The sequence below is a fragment of the Amia ocellicauda genome, chromosome 1 (assembly GCF_036373705.1).
Source record: "Amia ocellicauda isolate fAmiCal2 chromosome 1, fAmiCal2.hap1, whole genome shotgun sequence".
In the NCBI taxonomy this organism is placed as follows: Eukaryota; Metazoa; Chordata; class Actinopteri; order Amiiformes; family Amiidae; genus Amia; species Amia ocellicauda.
In genome coordinates, this window is record NC_089850.1 from 19688152 (window position 1) to 19703983 (window position 15832).

Below are 15832 nucleotides of genomic sequence, written 5' to 3' on the forward strand. Positions count from 1 at the left end.
TTTAATGCTTTTGATTTATTGTGTGTTCTGGTTTACAAGGGGGAAATGGGGGGTTTAATTTCCTTTCGGTCTCTGCAGGGGATCACCAGCATCGATGTTCCTTCGGTATATTGTTCATTGCCTACATCTACAACAGGGATGGGCCACTGTCAGCTCAAGGAAGTCCAATGCGCAGTGTAATTCTGTAGCACCGCAGAATTAGCTATACTCCTCTAGCAGTCAATAACAGCTGTCAGTTACAGTGAGAGGCACCGTGTCGCAGACCAAGCTAGCACTGGGATATTCCTCTCATGACCGTGTGCTGATGCTGCTCTGAGTAATTGACCTCAACTTACAAACGCACACTGTCAGCCACCAGTGGCAGGAGCTCAAACCTGATGGCGCTGTGCTGGACCCCTGACTGTGCTCGAAGGAGCATACATGACATGGGCTGAGAGAGGCTGTTCATTCCAGCTTCTCACTTTACCCTGGAAGTGTCCTCATGACGTCTGGAGCACGGTGCTTTGTTCCTCCGAAAGCAGTTGCATGATGGGCGCAACGCTGCTGGTGAGGTCCTGAGAGATCCTGAGATTGAATTTTGGAATAGAACAGTGACAATTAAGCCCTAGTAGGTGTCTAGTCTTGTAGTGTAGAAGAGGTGGCTGATGAGCAGTCATTACCAGAAGAATGTTTGGAGACACTTCTGTGATGTGTGAAAAGCTCATGCCATGCTTTGATGCCACATTTTTTATATTATACATCGTTTTTTCCATTAGTTCAAATTTGATATTGAATTACTTTATATACTCCTTATTCCATGTGATATGATGAGTTCACAAGTGCTACACGGTGCCTAAGCGGTAAAATGACTCAACATCCACAATTCTCGGCACAAATTAACAGTGACGCATAAGGTGTGGGCCTGTCGAAGAAAATGTTTTAAAAAAGGTTCTCAAGCTGTTCATTATGTCTGCGTGTTGCATTCATGTTTTTAAGAGCGTATGTGGAAAAACGCCGTCCCGTTTTGACAAGATAATGGAATTTGAGATCTTTCTCTTGTACTCATTGTATTGTATTCAGACGTGTGCAAAGTGCGTTTTCAAACATGTCTGCTTCACGCACCAGTTCTTTCTTCTGTGCACTATAATAGGTGTGTTTTTAGCGAAATAAAAAGGATTACGTGCCATGTCTCACAGTTTCAGAATAGTTTAAATAAAAACTGAAATTGTTCGACTACAGGTACGTCAAGCAGAAATAACTCCTGTGGGGGATTTGAAAAAAAAAAAAAATCCTGTGTCTCAGGAGTCAGTAAATGACTTTCTGTATCTGGCATCACAGATTGCTATATAGGTATGGTTATAGGTTGGGCATTTTAAACAATAGGTGCGGAAATTAAAACTAAACAAAAATAAAACACACACACACACACACACACACACACACAGTCCACAGTCCTAAGGTGACTGTGTCTGTGTGCTGCATTAGCTTTGCCGTGGAATCAACGCGTGCAATCTGTGTGTTGCTTCAGCGACACGGAGAGAGACGTCTCGACCAGGTGTAGCGACGGAGCCTTTGCATTTAGTTTGCTTTTAGCATAATTATATTGACTCGACAAAAGGAGAAACATATTCTCTGGTAGTGATAATGACATTAATGGATTTCTGTGGTGGCTTGCATGTGTCTACCTGACAGAAAGGTTATCGAATGTCTTCTAGCAGAGTGAGGAAATGCAGCAAGTGCAGAACAAAAGCATGAAGATGTGGTATCTGTGTGGTAAGGCGGTTACAGCACAAATTAAGTGGCCGATAGATTATTCTTTTGTAAAAACCTGCACTGCAATAAGATGTCTTGGATGTAAAATGAATTAGGAGCTCACATGTAAGTATTCGAACATTTACTAGATATTTGTCTTTCGGATGCAATAAATCCTGCAGGGTTATCCAAAAAAAGTGCTGTTTTATTTCTTGGGGGCAGATTTCTTCATTACTTTCAATATGTGCTACAGACTTGTCACTTGGTATACGTTTCGCTTAATGAGTTGAACACAGGGACCAGCCACAATGACACATTTATCATCCAATTCTTCTGCCTGCTCTTACTCAGGGAAATAATCAGGACAGGATGCCATTGAAATACTACATGGAAATAGTTGCCTTTTTTCCTCCTCAGAAAATAAATAAACCTTTGTCGATCTCTAGTGTTCTGGCCATTAAAGACCTACCCTGAGTGCGCAGTGGTAATGGGGAGTAATTGCTATAAGTAGATAGTAGTGTATGCTTTCTTTGTGTCTAGAATAAAAATAATAATATTAGCAAATAATTGTTGAGGTGCCCACAGGTAAGCTGACAATATCTAACATGAAAATGCCTTCTGAGAAGCATCCCTGATTCAAGCCGCCATCCACTTTTGTAATTCTGTGGTCTGTATCCTGGCTTTCAATACGGCAGTACCACATGAATGTAGATATTGTTTACCCTGTCTGACTCTGTGCAGATGTACCTCTTTATAATCGAGTAGACGTTGACTGGTTGGGGTTGGTGGTGCATCCTTTTTTCTTTTAGGATCAAGTAATGCATTTAAAAGCTCTGCCTGGGAGGGTGATGTGGAGCTCACCTCTTTTTTTTTTCTTTTTTTTTTTACAGTGATTAAATGCCGTCTGTTTTTGCCAGCTGGAATGAATGGATACTTATTTAGTCTTGTGGTTGTTTGCAGTCAGGCAGTATTGACACAGCCATAATCACTACTGCAGCTCTTACAGGTATTAGTGGCATTCAAAGACCTCAGAGCGCCGAGTGAAAGCCGAGGAATAAAGCGATGATTATGAAGTTTGTTCAGATTTGCTGGCGTTATTCTGAGGTAACCGCACGTCAGAGTGTGGGATTTCTTTATCTGTTTTTTTTGCAGAGCACGTTGGTTTGATCTACATACCAGATCGTTCATTTATATGAATATTTTAAAACAGGAAATAGCATTTCTGGGCCTAAATGTTGTCTGAAAAGTACTCCTGTCGTGGCCAAGTACGCTTTTCAATCATTCTGACATGTATACTGTACCGTATGGCTTCAGGCTTATAAAAATGCATACCCAGCACTTTCCTTGCTGTTTTCCCTGCACTGACAGAAAGTACACAAATGGTCAACACATAATACTTTCAAGCAATCACAGCTGTCACTTAGCAGAAACAAAGAGAGCACAGATTTGTCCAGAACAAAACCCATTGCTGTGTCGAGAGAAGGAAGGCCGAAGGGGCATTGTGACAAAGGCAAATATTATTCATTGTTACTCTTGTACCCTGGGGGGTTGGGTGGTGCTGATCAGTTAATTGCTTGCTTGTGGCAAGCAGCAGAATTACAGGTGTGCGTCACCAAAACAGCAACACTGACAGCTCTTTGGGTTGAATAGAGACTTTTGCAACAATTGTATCAGACAACATAATCATAAGTAAATAATCGTAAAAAGTTAATACAATCAAAAAATAGATTGCCTAAGAGATTTAAAAATAAATCAAAGGAAACCAAGAAGTTAGGTATCACATTTCAAAGTCTTGATGTGCAACAACAACAACAAACTCCCTAAACAGTCAGAGATAGGTGTAGGAAAACTTTTCACTCTCCGGAACTCCTGTTGTTTTTGCAATGCAATTCCAATAGCCTTTCAGACAATTGGTTTGGATTGGGTTTTGCTGGCTGATTCCAAAAGCATCATCTTGAGCTTCTCCCATTAACCACATAGATTGTCTGTCCCCAGTCTCTCTGTGTCTCTCTACACTCCTGTATTCTCGAGATATGTCCACTTTTCCATAGGGAAAGCTCTGTAGTGAAGTGTAGGGCTCTGCTACAACCTCAAAGTGAAACACTGTGCCCAGAGACTTTTCACAATGCTTTTAACTGATCCATTCACTTATCACCTGTGGCACTCATTTCAGTTACATTAACTATTAGGATGTGTGGATCATTGAACAAACCTATTCTGAGCATGTTTCTGGAGAGGTGAAAGTTGGGGGAAAAAAAGAACCGCTGTACACCTTAAAAAGTGGACTTGAACTTTGTGAGTGAATGCAATGGAGGGAAATGTAATGTCCAGCCAGATCTTCGGCAGGAAAGTCTCTACACCTTTTCGCAGGAACCTCTGCGTTCCTTTTTCGGGAGCTGTGGAGGCAGGGCCGGACCACAAAACTGTGTGATTGGGTGTCTCCAGGCAGGGAGGCGTCGTCAATCAACAGATGGTGCAACATGGCACTCATCGCTTCAACGGCAGGGAAAAGAAAGAGAGAGAAATTCCACAGCCTTGAGCACGGAGCAGAGCCCTCTCCGTAACCTGTAATGAGCTACTACAGCGAGGAGGTGCGTAGTAGAGCGCCAGGGCAAACGTCTGCTGTGAGGCTGCATCTCTGTAGTAGGTCACTGGTCTAAAGCGCAGGTCGGGAGGCGGGTGGTTTCGAGGCCTGGGGGGACCGTGTGCGTCTATGTCAAGCTTTGGTTAAGCATGACAGAGGCAATTAGGACCCCCAGTGCTGAGTTTCAGGTGATATTTCCTGAATAGGAAATTTGCTTTGCCCTTCGTGCCCCCTCTCATTATGAACTCTAGGGAACCTAATTAAGACTCTGTGCCAGCTATGGAAATAGGCGTACTAACAACGGGCAGAAGGGGCTGTGTGTTCATGGGGATGTGGAGACACTCGCTTCCCTAATGCAGTGGACAAGTCAGCAGAAAAGCATTTGTGTGTTGCCCAACGTGGACACATTTGACTGAATAAAAATAATCATTCCAGAACACATTGATTTATTCTTTAATGTTTTCCAGTGTTATTAACTAGCTACTTAGTTAGTTAGTTTGTTTGAACATTGAAATATAAATCCTGTTGACGAGACTCTTGGTGGGGTTTGACATGTACGTACCCACGAGAGAAACCGGCAAATAAACACTGCTAGCACACAAAAACTAAAACGGATATTGGATACTCAACTGATACAGCTATCAGTTCAAAGACAGGTTCTAAATGGTTTGCTGGGTGTGATTTAGAAAGCGAATCTGTGGTTTGCCATCAGTCTCCTGGCCTTTCTATAATCAGGTCCCTGGAAGCAACATGCTCCCTTCTTGACATCTTTTCACGGCAGACTATTTGACTTGAAATCTTTCCAAGCTAATTTTCTACCCAAGTAATTACCCTGCCTGTGTGGATTTGTAAAATTAAGGAGGGTGGCAGTGGGGGGGGGGGATTGAATGGGGGTTCAAAAGCCAGCATAAATAATTAATACAGATTAATTTTCATTAGCAGACACACACCAATGGAGCAGCTTGAGGAAACAGACAGCAGTAAACTGACTGACAGTTGGCCGCCCAGCAGAGTAGCGCAGTTTCTCCTTCCTATTCCAAATATACGCCTTCAGGATCTGCTGCTTTTTAAACAGTGATTTGTGTGCCGAGCAGAACATCGGGTTAGGAACGGCTGAGGAGGGAGGAGGCAGAGCAAAAGGCTGCCCCTGTACAAGCCTGCCCACATACATGTATTTACAATGTGAAGCTACAAACCGTAACATACACGGTCCCCTGTGAACACGCTTAATTTGAGCTCCCTGATGCGCATGCGTAATGCAGATGACTCAGCCCCCCTCACTGTGCTGAATTCGTGTTTGTTGAAGAGTGACTGTGGCAGAGCTCTCTCTGAAATGTGCTTCGTTGTCCCTCTTCTGTGTGGGCTGCATGGATGCTGACGTGAATTTCGTGGTATGGATAGAGTTCACATCGGACCCCTGCTGGTCAGGGGAAATAAACAGCACAGGCTTTTGTAACTTAATGGAACCAAATAAATCCCACAGTTGTGATTGGGGTGGGTGTGCCATTAGACTAGGCAGGTGGTCTTTACAAAAGGCAACAGCGGACACAGTCCCCCCCTACCCGTAATTCTCAGCTAATATACTGTATTATTACCACAAAGAAAAGATTATTGCTGTGAACCTGACAGCGCCGCTTGCTTCCACAAAACAGCATTTTGCAGAGAGGAGGGAAGCACTTCAGCGCCCTATATTTTAGCACAGCCATCATTTCACCAACTTAAATGGTGTTATTTGGAGAAAGGGGGGGCTTTGTTTTATTACTGTTATTTGGAAACTTAATTGCAAAGAGCAACCTAACTGCTCGTAAGGAAAGGGGGGAAAAAAACATGAAAAGGATATATTTATCCCTGTGTTACAGTTTACAGTGGAGGAGGAAAAAGTAGGACAAAAGCCTGCTGTGTAGTGTGCAACTTCAATCAAAGGTATCATTGTTAACTGCCATTAAAACCTCTACAGTGTAGTTGCTGTTCGACGGCTTTCAAGACGGTGTTCGTTTGTCTGTTTCCTAGTGCAGCCCTTTAAAGTTGCTTTTGAAGGATGGACCTCCTTTCAGCACAGGGAGTTCTGTCAGACAGAACTCCCTGTGCTGAAAGGAGCTCCATGTATCAATGTCATTTCAGTGGGTAATTTCCTTATTCCAAAAAAGCATATGACCTTTACCTTGATACCCATGCTGTGCTCATTGTGCTTTCACAAAGGAATAAATGACAGAATAGTATGTATTATTATGTGGCATTATGTGATTTAATCATTAGTAGTGGTGGTAGCAGGAGCAATGGTAGATGTGCATATAGATATAGATGTGTAGTAAACACAGATACACCCCACGGCAACTGTAATCTTATCAGACTTGTGCATCTCCTGCACAGTGACAGAAACTGTCTGTCCTCGGCAGACAGTGAGACAGCACCACAAATTGCTGCCTTGTGAAGACGCGTGCTAAACTATACATTTAAATCCACTTTAAAAATATCTCATAAAAGCAGCAAACCAGGGAAATTCCCTGTGTCAGGAGTTTGTGCAATCCTAATGAAATCTCGGTTTGAAAGCTGGGTGTTAAATTGACGTTTCCAGGCCCCGGGTTCCTACCGCTGGTGTTCTCGGAGGCTGTGTGTTTTGACAGGGTAATTAAAGTCTCTTGATCCACGGAGGGAGGGAGGCTACAAGTGTTTCAATTGAATAAAACAAAACAAAGAAAGACTGCAAGTTGAATGAATTTTTTTTCTCATGTCTTATATTCTGGCAGAAGATGCATATTGGCGCCATGTTTTCCCACGGATCCCGTGAATTTGAGTGCACTCTGATTGGGATTTCACATCTTCAATCATTCACTCACAAACCACATCTATTCTTCAAGAAAAAATAAATAATGGTGATAATAATATATATGTATATGTGTGTGTAAATGTCCTAGCCTCAGTATTCTTTTGTAATGCACTTACAGTGAGGGAAAAAAGTATTTGATCCCCTGCTGATTTTGTACGTTTGCCCACTGACAAAGAAATGATCAGTCTATAATTTTAATGGTAGGTGTATTTTAACAGTGAGAGACAGAATAACAACAAAAAAATCCAGAAAAACGCATTTCAAAAAAGTTAAAAATTGATTTGCATGTTAATGAGTGAAATAAGTATTTGATCTCCTATCAATCAGCAAGATTTCTGGCTCCCAGGTGTCTTTTATACAGGTAACGAGCTGAGATTAGGAGCACTCTCTTAAAGGGAGTGCTCCTAATCTCAGCTCGTTACCTGTATAAAAGACACCTGTCCACAGAAGCAAGCAATCAATCAGATTCCAAACTCTCCACCATGGCCAAGACCAAGGAGCTGTCCAAGGATGTCAGGGACAAGACTGTACACCTACACAAGGCTGGAATGGGCTACAAGACCATCGCCAAGCAGCTTGGTGAGAAGGTGACAACAGTTGGTGCGAAAATTATTCGCAAATGGAAGAAACACATATTAACTGTCAGTCTCCCTCGGTCTGGGGCTCCATGCAAGATCTCACCTCGTGGAGTTTCAATGATCATGAGAACGGTGAGGAATCAGCCCAGAACTACACGGGAGGATCTTGTTAATGATCTCAAGGCAGCTGGGACCATAGTCACCAAGAAAACAATTGGTAACACACTACGCCTTGAAGGACTGAAATCCTGCAGCGCCCGCAAGGTCCCCCTGCTCAAGAAAGCACATGTACAGGCCCGTCTGAAGTTTGCCAATGAACATCTGAATGATTCAGAGGAGAACTTGGTGAAAGTGTTGTGGTCAGATGAGAAGCTCTTTGGCATCAACTCAACTCGCCGTGTTTGGAGGAGGAGGAATGACCCCAAGAACACCATCCCCACCGTCAAACATGGAGGTGGAAACATTATGCTTTGGGGGTGTTTTTCTGCTAAGGGGACAGGACAACTGCACCGCATCAAAGGGTCGATGGACGGGGCCATGTACCGTCAAATCTTGGGTGAGAACCTCCTTCCCTCAGCCAGGGCATTGAAAATGGGTCGTGGATGGGTATTCCAGCATGACAATGACCCAAAACACACAGCCAAGGCAACAAAGGAGTGGCTCAAGAAGAAGCACATTAAGGTCCTGGATTGGCCTAGCCAGTCTCCAGACCTTAATCCCATAGAAAATCTGTGGAGGGAGCTGAAGGTTCGAGTTGCCAAACGTCAGCCTGGAAACCAAAATCCCTCCTGAGATGTGTGCAAACCTGGTGGCCAACTACAAGAAATGTCTGACCTCTGTGATTGCCAACAAGGGTTTTGCAACCAAGTACTAAGTCGAAGGGGTCAAATACTTATTTCCCTCATTAACATGCAAATCAATTTATAACTTTTTTGAAATGCGTTTTTCTGAATTTGTTTGTTATTCTGTCTCTCACTGTTAAAATATACCTACCATTAAAATTATAGACTGATCATTTCTTTGTCAGTGGGCAAACGTACAAAATCAGCAGGGGATCAAATACTTTTTCCCTCACTGTAGGCTAATGTTCTGTTAATGTTAATAATAATAGGTTAAGCTCAGAACATTTCGTGCTCAGTTTGGTGCTTTGACTACAGCATTAGCAGTGATTAATGTGTCCTAGTAACCCAATGACTTTGAATGCAGTGATGATCTATTTTAATAGTTTATAATTGCAACTGTCAGAGTTTACCTACAGTAGGTTGTTTTTACTGATGTTACAACTTTGGGCTATTTTCACAAGTGCTTCTGGGTGGCTTTGCTGTCAAGAAGTTTGTCTGCTCCAGTCAACACTTAAATGATTTGCTCCTGAGCTCCCGAGTGCTCCATGAGGAGAACGTTTCCATGGGAAGCATGACAGTGTGTTGAGCAGCAGGCAGACCAGCATGACTCTTCAAGTGTCTTGTCACGTGGCCACATTAACAAGAAAAGACTGATGGGCAGGACTTCAAAAACAGCCCTTTTGAGAGGCATCTGGGTGACCACATGCAGGGTTCAAGAGAGCAGTTTGACTTGAATTAATGATGTGAGCGAACACCCCGCTGCTTTTTCCTGTTTTCTCTTGCTCTTGCTCTGTCCTGCCCAAGGAGAAGGGGGCACCTTTGAAGTTCTTTGCCCACTAGATGGCAAGATGGATGCATTAGGCCGGTACCTGGGCCCACAGTGTGCCAGCCCAGGAGTCGTTCCTCCAGGAAGGGCTGAGTGAGCAGGAAGTCCTGTCACAAGCCCCAGTCTCAGCATTTTAGTGAGACTTGATATCATGGAGCCCACGCAAAACACAGACGATGAGTTGTAAGAGCGCAGTAAATTGACCATGCAAGCAGCGTGCGGTTCGACGCGACATGACACGACACGTCGTTCATAATGACATCAGGCTACACGGTGCCTCTATAGTGCATACAGAGCTGTGCAAGACACCACTGATGCTTCATGGGCACTGAAGAATTATCAAACGACTAACCAGTGCTTACATCAAGAGTCGAGAATTCAGCTAAATGACATCCCGACCCCATCACCCCGGCACCTATAGAAATGTGGAACATATCTCCACTAGTGAATGGAAACCAAGGGAGCGGAATCGAAAGCCGGCGCTCGGGCGCTTTCACATTCAGACGCCTTGCAGGGAGGGAACGCACAACTTCACAGCCAGTAATGTTTAAGCACTTTGTAATTACCCAGGCATTTCACACCCCCGTGATGAGTTCCTGCACAGTCGAAAAGCAAATAATTACATATATGAAATAAATAACTACAAAGCCCTGTATTGGTGAAATGAAAAATAACTTTTACTAGAGGCCTACCTCCCACCTTCAGTATGGCGAATTTCAGAAAGCATATGCTACAGTTAATTTTCTGTGTTTTTATTTCATACCCTCTGGGAACTTTGAAGCATTCATTACTAGATTAATTTGGTGTTCATAGTGCTTCTGTATTAGTTTAAAAATATGGATATTTTTTCCCGTGTATTGTTGTTCTTTACAAAACTGCAAACACCACATTGTCTCTACAGACAGTCAGTGTAGTTTCTGTGTTCTTAGTAATCTGGTGCTTCAGCCACCTCAAAGGGACAAAAACTGTAACATATATTTATAGTAAAAAAACAGTCGTTCTACTGAAACAATGACTTAGTTATGGAGAAATGCAGCATTGCGGAGTTAGACTGCTGTTGGAAAATAATTGAAAGCAGATGATTTTCATGTCCTCGTAGAATTTAAAAGCCTTATTCTCCAAGTATGCCATCGAAGGGCATTGAAAGCTTGGGCTCTTGTTTGTAGAGTCTGTGTGTTTGTTGTGAATGTTCAGAGTTTGCAAAAGCAACAGAATAAAAACATGGTTTTTAAATGGGAGTTAGCAGCATTGCATTGGCAATTGTTTGTTATACTTAGATACTAGTGCGATTATTACAATTACTTATCAGGGCTGTACTACTTTAGATCATCAAGGGAATAATTAGTCTTCATGCTAATTAGTCTTTCTGCTTTAACACAAATACATCCTTTGCAGTTTCCAAGAGATGCACACAGATCAGGAAAGACGCATCATGTGAGAGAGACGTTATTTAAACAATATAAACGCGTAACGCAAAACGTCTACAATGGCGTTAAGCCTATTTTGACATCACCTGTTCTTTAATGTCTTGATCTCTGAGAGTAGCTGTTTCGAGAGGAATACGCTGACTGACAGTAATCTGTCCACATAACGACTCTTGGTGGGAGTGAAATGTGTTTTTTATTTCTATTGAAAGCAACTGCGAGGAACACAATCATTTTCTCATTAAAAAAAGATTTAAGGCAGTGACTCTCGACTTGATGATTCCTGTTGTGTTTTGACTCCTACGGTTCCCTTCATTTTCCATGTGGCATTTCAAGTGGTGAGATCTGAGAGAGCGCACATTCAAGTCAAACCTTCTGATACTGCGACTGTCATCAACGCATACACGGTGTCATTTATATGGTTTCAAAAGACAGCCATGCCTCATTTAGTCAGCCCATTTTTCAGGAAACAAATAACAAAGCTGTACTTGAGGATCATATTCATATTCTCATTCTTATCACTGATTTACTACTGGTTTTGAGTGTCAGTTTATTACTTTTTATTGTTTTTTTTCAATTGCATCTTTATTTATGTCTTGTGCTATAGCAATGAAAGACCACATCATTTTGCAGTGAAGGTTGAAGTCTGCTATCCTATAAGCCATATCATTTAAGGAAAAGAAGTATGAAGTATAATAATAGAATGTTATGCATAAAGAGCTGGAAAATAGTGTCAGTACACCCAGTACGATCGTTGATATTTTTTCGATCCAATTGCCTTAGAATCCCAGAGGTGAAACCATGTGGAAATGAAGGGTTAAATAACGAATGGGGCCTTCACAGCAGTTTTATTGGACTCTTAAACATTATACATTTCCACGATTCAGCTGTTTTTAATTGCATTAGTGTCAAATTAAGACACTTTAACTGACCAGATCAAATGACACAGACCTTTCCTCTTGCTATATTGCCATAAATAAGTTCAGTAAAACATTTTGGAGTGTGTAAGGTTGTGTGTAGTACTCAGCTGCAATGCAAAATGAAAGAAGGAATATAAAGACTTTATTTGGCATGGGAAGCTTTCAACTACATCCATCCTCTGTGAATTGGTTTATTTGAAATTAATATAAACATTTGTGAACATTTTTATGACTATATGTGAACTAGTTTGAAAGTTGTTTTTGTATTTCAGATTTGTATCATTATCCTTCTCATACACATGAAAGAATATGATAATATCATAGCCCCCAAACTGGGAATTCAGGAAGATCTTACTGAAAGCAAAATGCTAAAGAAAATTACAATTAAGTAGGAATCGTACACCCGATGATTTTCACAAGAGGAAAACAGCACGGCCCACGGTTTCTCAGAAGCGTAATTCAGTGCCTGGGAGGTTATTCTAGTTTAGAACATGGGAGGGAAATGTATTTAACTGTTTAAAATAAAATTGACAACTTTTGTTATCTTTCAAACTTTAATGTGGCAGAGCTGATACTGTACTATACGGCCCTCAGATTTAAGTTAGTCCATCGTGAGCCTTACTGAGTTGAGAAGCCTGTGCTTGCTCTTGTCGAGGAAGGGCATTCACAGAGATGGGCAGCGTCTCACGTATTGGGATGCAGACCTCAATCAGCAGAGAGAAGCCGGAAAAACTGCAGTTGTCTCCATAGATGTGTGGTTAAGGGGAAGGAAAACCATGAGAGAACAGACTGATTCAAAGGTCTGCTGCTTACTGGTTGATTAGTCTCTTAATCAGAAACACTGGTCTAAACAGGGACAGCAGTTAACGGAGCTAATATTTCCAAAATAATTTCACAACACTCAGTGTGTTTGTAATCACTTCTTCTAATCTAGACAAATCATGAACTCATCACACAAGATCTCTATGATGTGCAGATCTTAAAGACAGTTTTTCCATACAAATCCAAGTTTATTTAATTAGCCTGGGACACACAAACTTAGTTGCAAGGAGTTTATTTATTTATTTAATGTTTTGCACCAAGAGCCATCTGCTTACTATTAAGGATTCATGCTGTTCTTGGTTGGTTTGCAAGTGATTGATTTGAACTGAGTTTCTCAATAGTTCAGATCTAACGGAGTTAAGCTGCAGAGAGCCTGCAAAAGTGTTTAATATCGCCAAGGGGAAACTCATGGGGACTCATAAGAGTAGGGTTGTGGGGACACGTCCCGGGTGAGATGCTGCTGCTCTACCCTTCACCAAAGGCTCTCTACCCAGAATGCTCCAGTAAAAACCCAGCTGGATTAACAGGTATCCAAAGTCCCTTTGGATAAAAGCATCAGTTCAAATTAATGAATCATTCTTTGTACAGAGATGTGAAATAGCACTGCTGCTGGAGGTACTGGACACTCACTACCCCCTGACCTCTCTCTCTCTCTCTCTCTGTCGTGTTCAGGATGCCGACATGCTGGCGGGGGACGAGCGTGCGGGGAGGGTGGTCAGAGAGGCCGTCACCACAGTGGAACAGCTTCAGGCTCAGCAACGTATCCTTCAGTCTGCCTGAAACACAGCAGGACATTCAGACCAGAGCCTCCTGCCTGCATCAGCCCACGGGATCTGTCTGGGCCTCGTTTCTCTATTGTAATTTGTTGGGTTTGCGTGTCGTTTGCTTTGCCCTGGATTTTCAATGGTTTCTATCCCTAACCCTTTACTAGACCTCTTCATGCCTTACCAGGGTTTTACGTTGCTTTCCTACACCTTCCTGTTGTTTTACCACAGTATACTGCACTAAACGATTCTCATGTTATACGTGTGGGGAGTCACCATTTTCTTATATTCCTGTCTTTGACTTTCTTTCCAAATAAGTTAAAACCCATCTCTATATTTCTGCCTTCCATCACGTGTGCTTCTCAAATTGGTCCCAGGGAAACTATCAAGTTTTTATAATCTATATTAACTTATGAAATTGCCCCTAAAATAGTCATTAAAAGTGGATAAAAAAAGAAATGACTTTTAATGTTACAGCTAAATGCTGTTGAGCTGCACATTTACACATTTTTAAGACATGTTAAAACTCGGCTGCAACCTGGAAATGAATTTAGTGCAAGCTGGACTGCGCTCTCGCCAGAGCAGCAGCCAGCAAGCCGATGCCATCTGTTAAATAAAAATGCAGCGGAAACAGCTTTAATTTGTATGTTCTGTGAAAAAAGCACAAAAAATGTATCACTTACGGCTCACCATAATAAGCCAATAATTTATATAAACATTTTTCTCAGTGACTGCTGGAAGTGATGGGAATAAACTACAGGTAATTTTTAATTACTTGACCACTGGAGAGCATTGTATCTAAACCTTACAAACTTTAATTTCCTGTATTTCTTTTTTTTTATAGAGTCACTGAGCACTGAGTCATCTCTTAGTGTCATCTCACAGAGTTTAGCCCCAAACTTAACTGAGCATGTTCCTTAGTACAACCAAATGTTGCGTGGTGGAGCACCTTGTTAAACTAGTTTCTGTCAGAATTGTGCGGTGGGAACACACAGCATAGATTGCCTAATCTGAAGTGCACTACAAAAGCTTTATCAGTGTTTTATTTATTTATGTATTTATTTATAGTTCCAAATCCCTCGTTAGGTGGAGTGAAAAGAATAGAAGTCGGTGGTCGACTAATGTATTATTATTGCTGAAACTTCTGTAAGGTAAAGTGGGGGTGTAAATGTAAAAGCATAGCCCCTTGTCTTCTGTGAGAGTTGATATCGTATTGCTCATCTGATACAAACAAGAGGCAGTATTGAGTATGAAAGTGTAAACCAGTTTTGTCCCCACAAAGGGCCTTATAAAGATGGGGAAGATTATAAAGTTTTTGCAGAAGAGAAAAAAGAGCAAACCATAACAAGAACATGATGCACTGCTGTAGCTTAAATACTTAACTTGTATTTGGCCTATGTTATTATACACCTTGTTAGCAGTTCTTTCTCTGAAACTATATCTTTATGCCAAATGCAGACACGCACACGTACACACGCACACACACATACACACACGTGTACGCTCCAACACAGTACACACTTTAAACTTATACCAAGCTTCTATGCTATTAAACTATTTCCACACAGTTTTAATTCAGTGCTTGAGTGGAAAACAAAAACATTGGATATAATAGAAATAATGCAGCTTAATGTGTGCCTTAATGAGAGAAACTCAAGAATCATGAACCGGTTTCTTAACGTATAGTTGGAAACCCTCCAGTCTACTGAAAGTGACAGGAAGAGCTCACCATACCTGACACTGTAGCTCGTGCCTTTGAGCTCTTATTTCTTGCGAGATCACTTTGATGTTTATTTTGTTGTTCTTTACCTCTGCAAATGAGTCCTTAACTGTGCTTCGTAACAGAGTGGGAGCAGGCCTTGGCGCTGTGCAAGAACGTCATACATAACCATGGAGACGTGCTTCCAGACAGCAACATCCATCTGGTGAAAATGCTCGACAGCGCCACGGACGCCTGTGTGAATCTGGCCCGGTGGGACGGCGCTCTGCACTACAGCACCCGAACCTTGTGGGCATACGGGTGAGTCCGGCCTGGTCTTCACACGAGGAGTTTACAGCACCATTAAATGGTAATGGGCATCGCAGGGGATAATCAACCAGTCAATCACATCACATTATGTCAACAGAAGCAGAATTTAAAACGCTCGCTGTATATAAAGGTTATAAAGTCAAACAGGTGTAGCCAACGTATTTACTTTAATACAAATGCCACACTCATTATTATTATTATTATTATTATTATTATTATTATTATTATTATTATTATTATTATTATTCCACCAAGACCTTTCCCTTGGGTTTGCTATATATTTGGTAGGGACAATAGCAATCTCATTAATCTAATAATTATAAGGACAATAGGTCTCCCTAATTAGTGTATTAACATAGTAAGTACTCAGAAACTAGGCTACATCTTAGTTACTCATAATAAGTGTAATTATGCATTTGTTAACATGTGCTTAATGTATATAAAGTGGGACATGCCCGGAATAGCTCCAAATGTTGATGCACTGT

The 15832-nt window shown here is 41.7% G+C and overlaps 1 protein-coding gene across 1 annotated transcript in view; it reads left to right on the forward strand.

Moving 5' to 3' along the window:
- Positions 1-15832, forward strand: part of smyd3 (SET and MYND domain containing 3) — a 224055-nt gene that overhangs the window by 187592 nt on the left and 20631 nt on the right. Inside the window, exons 9-10 of the mRNA XM_066697874.1 lie at positions 13227-13314; positions 15164-15338. Of these exons, the coding sequence (XP_066553971.1) occupies positions 13227-13314; positions 15164-15338 (263 nt within the window). The remainder of the gene's footprint in view (positions 1-13226; positions 13315-15163; positions 15339-15832) is intronic.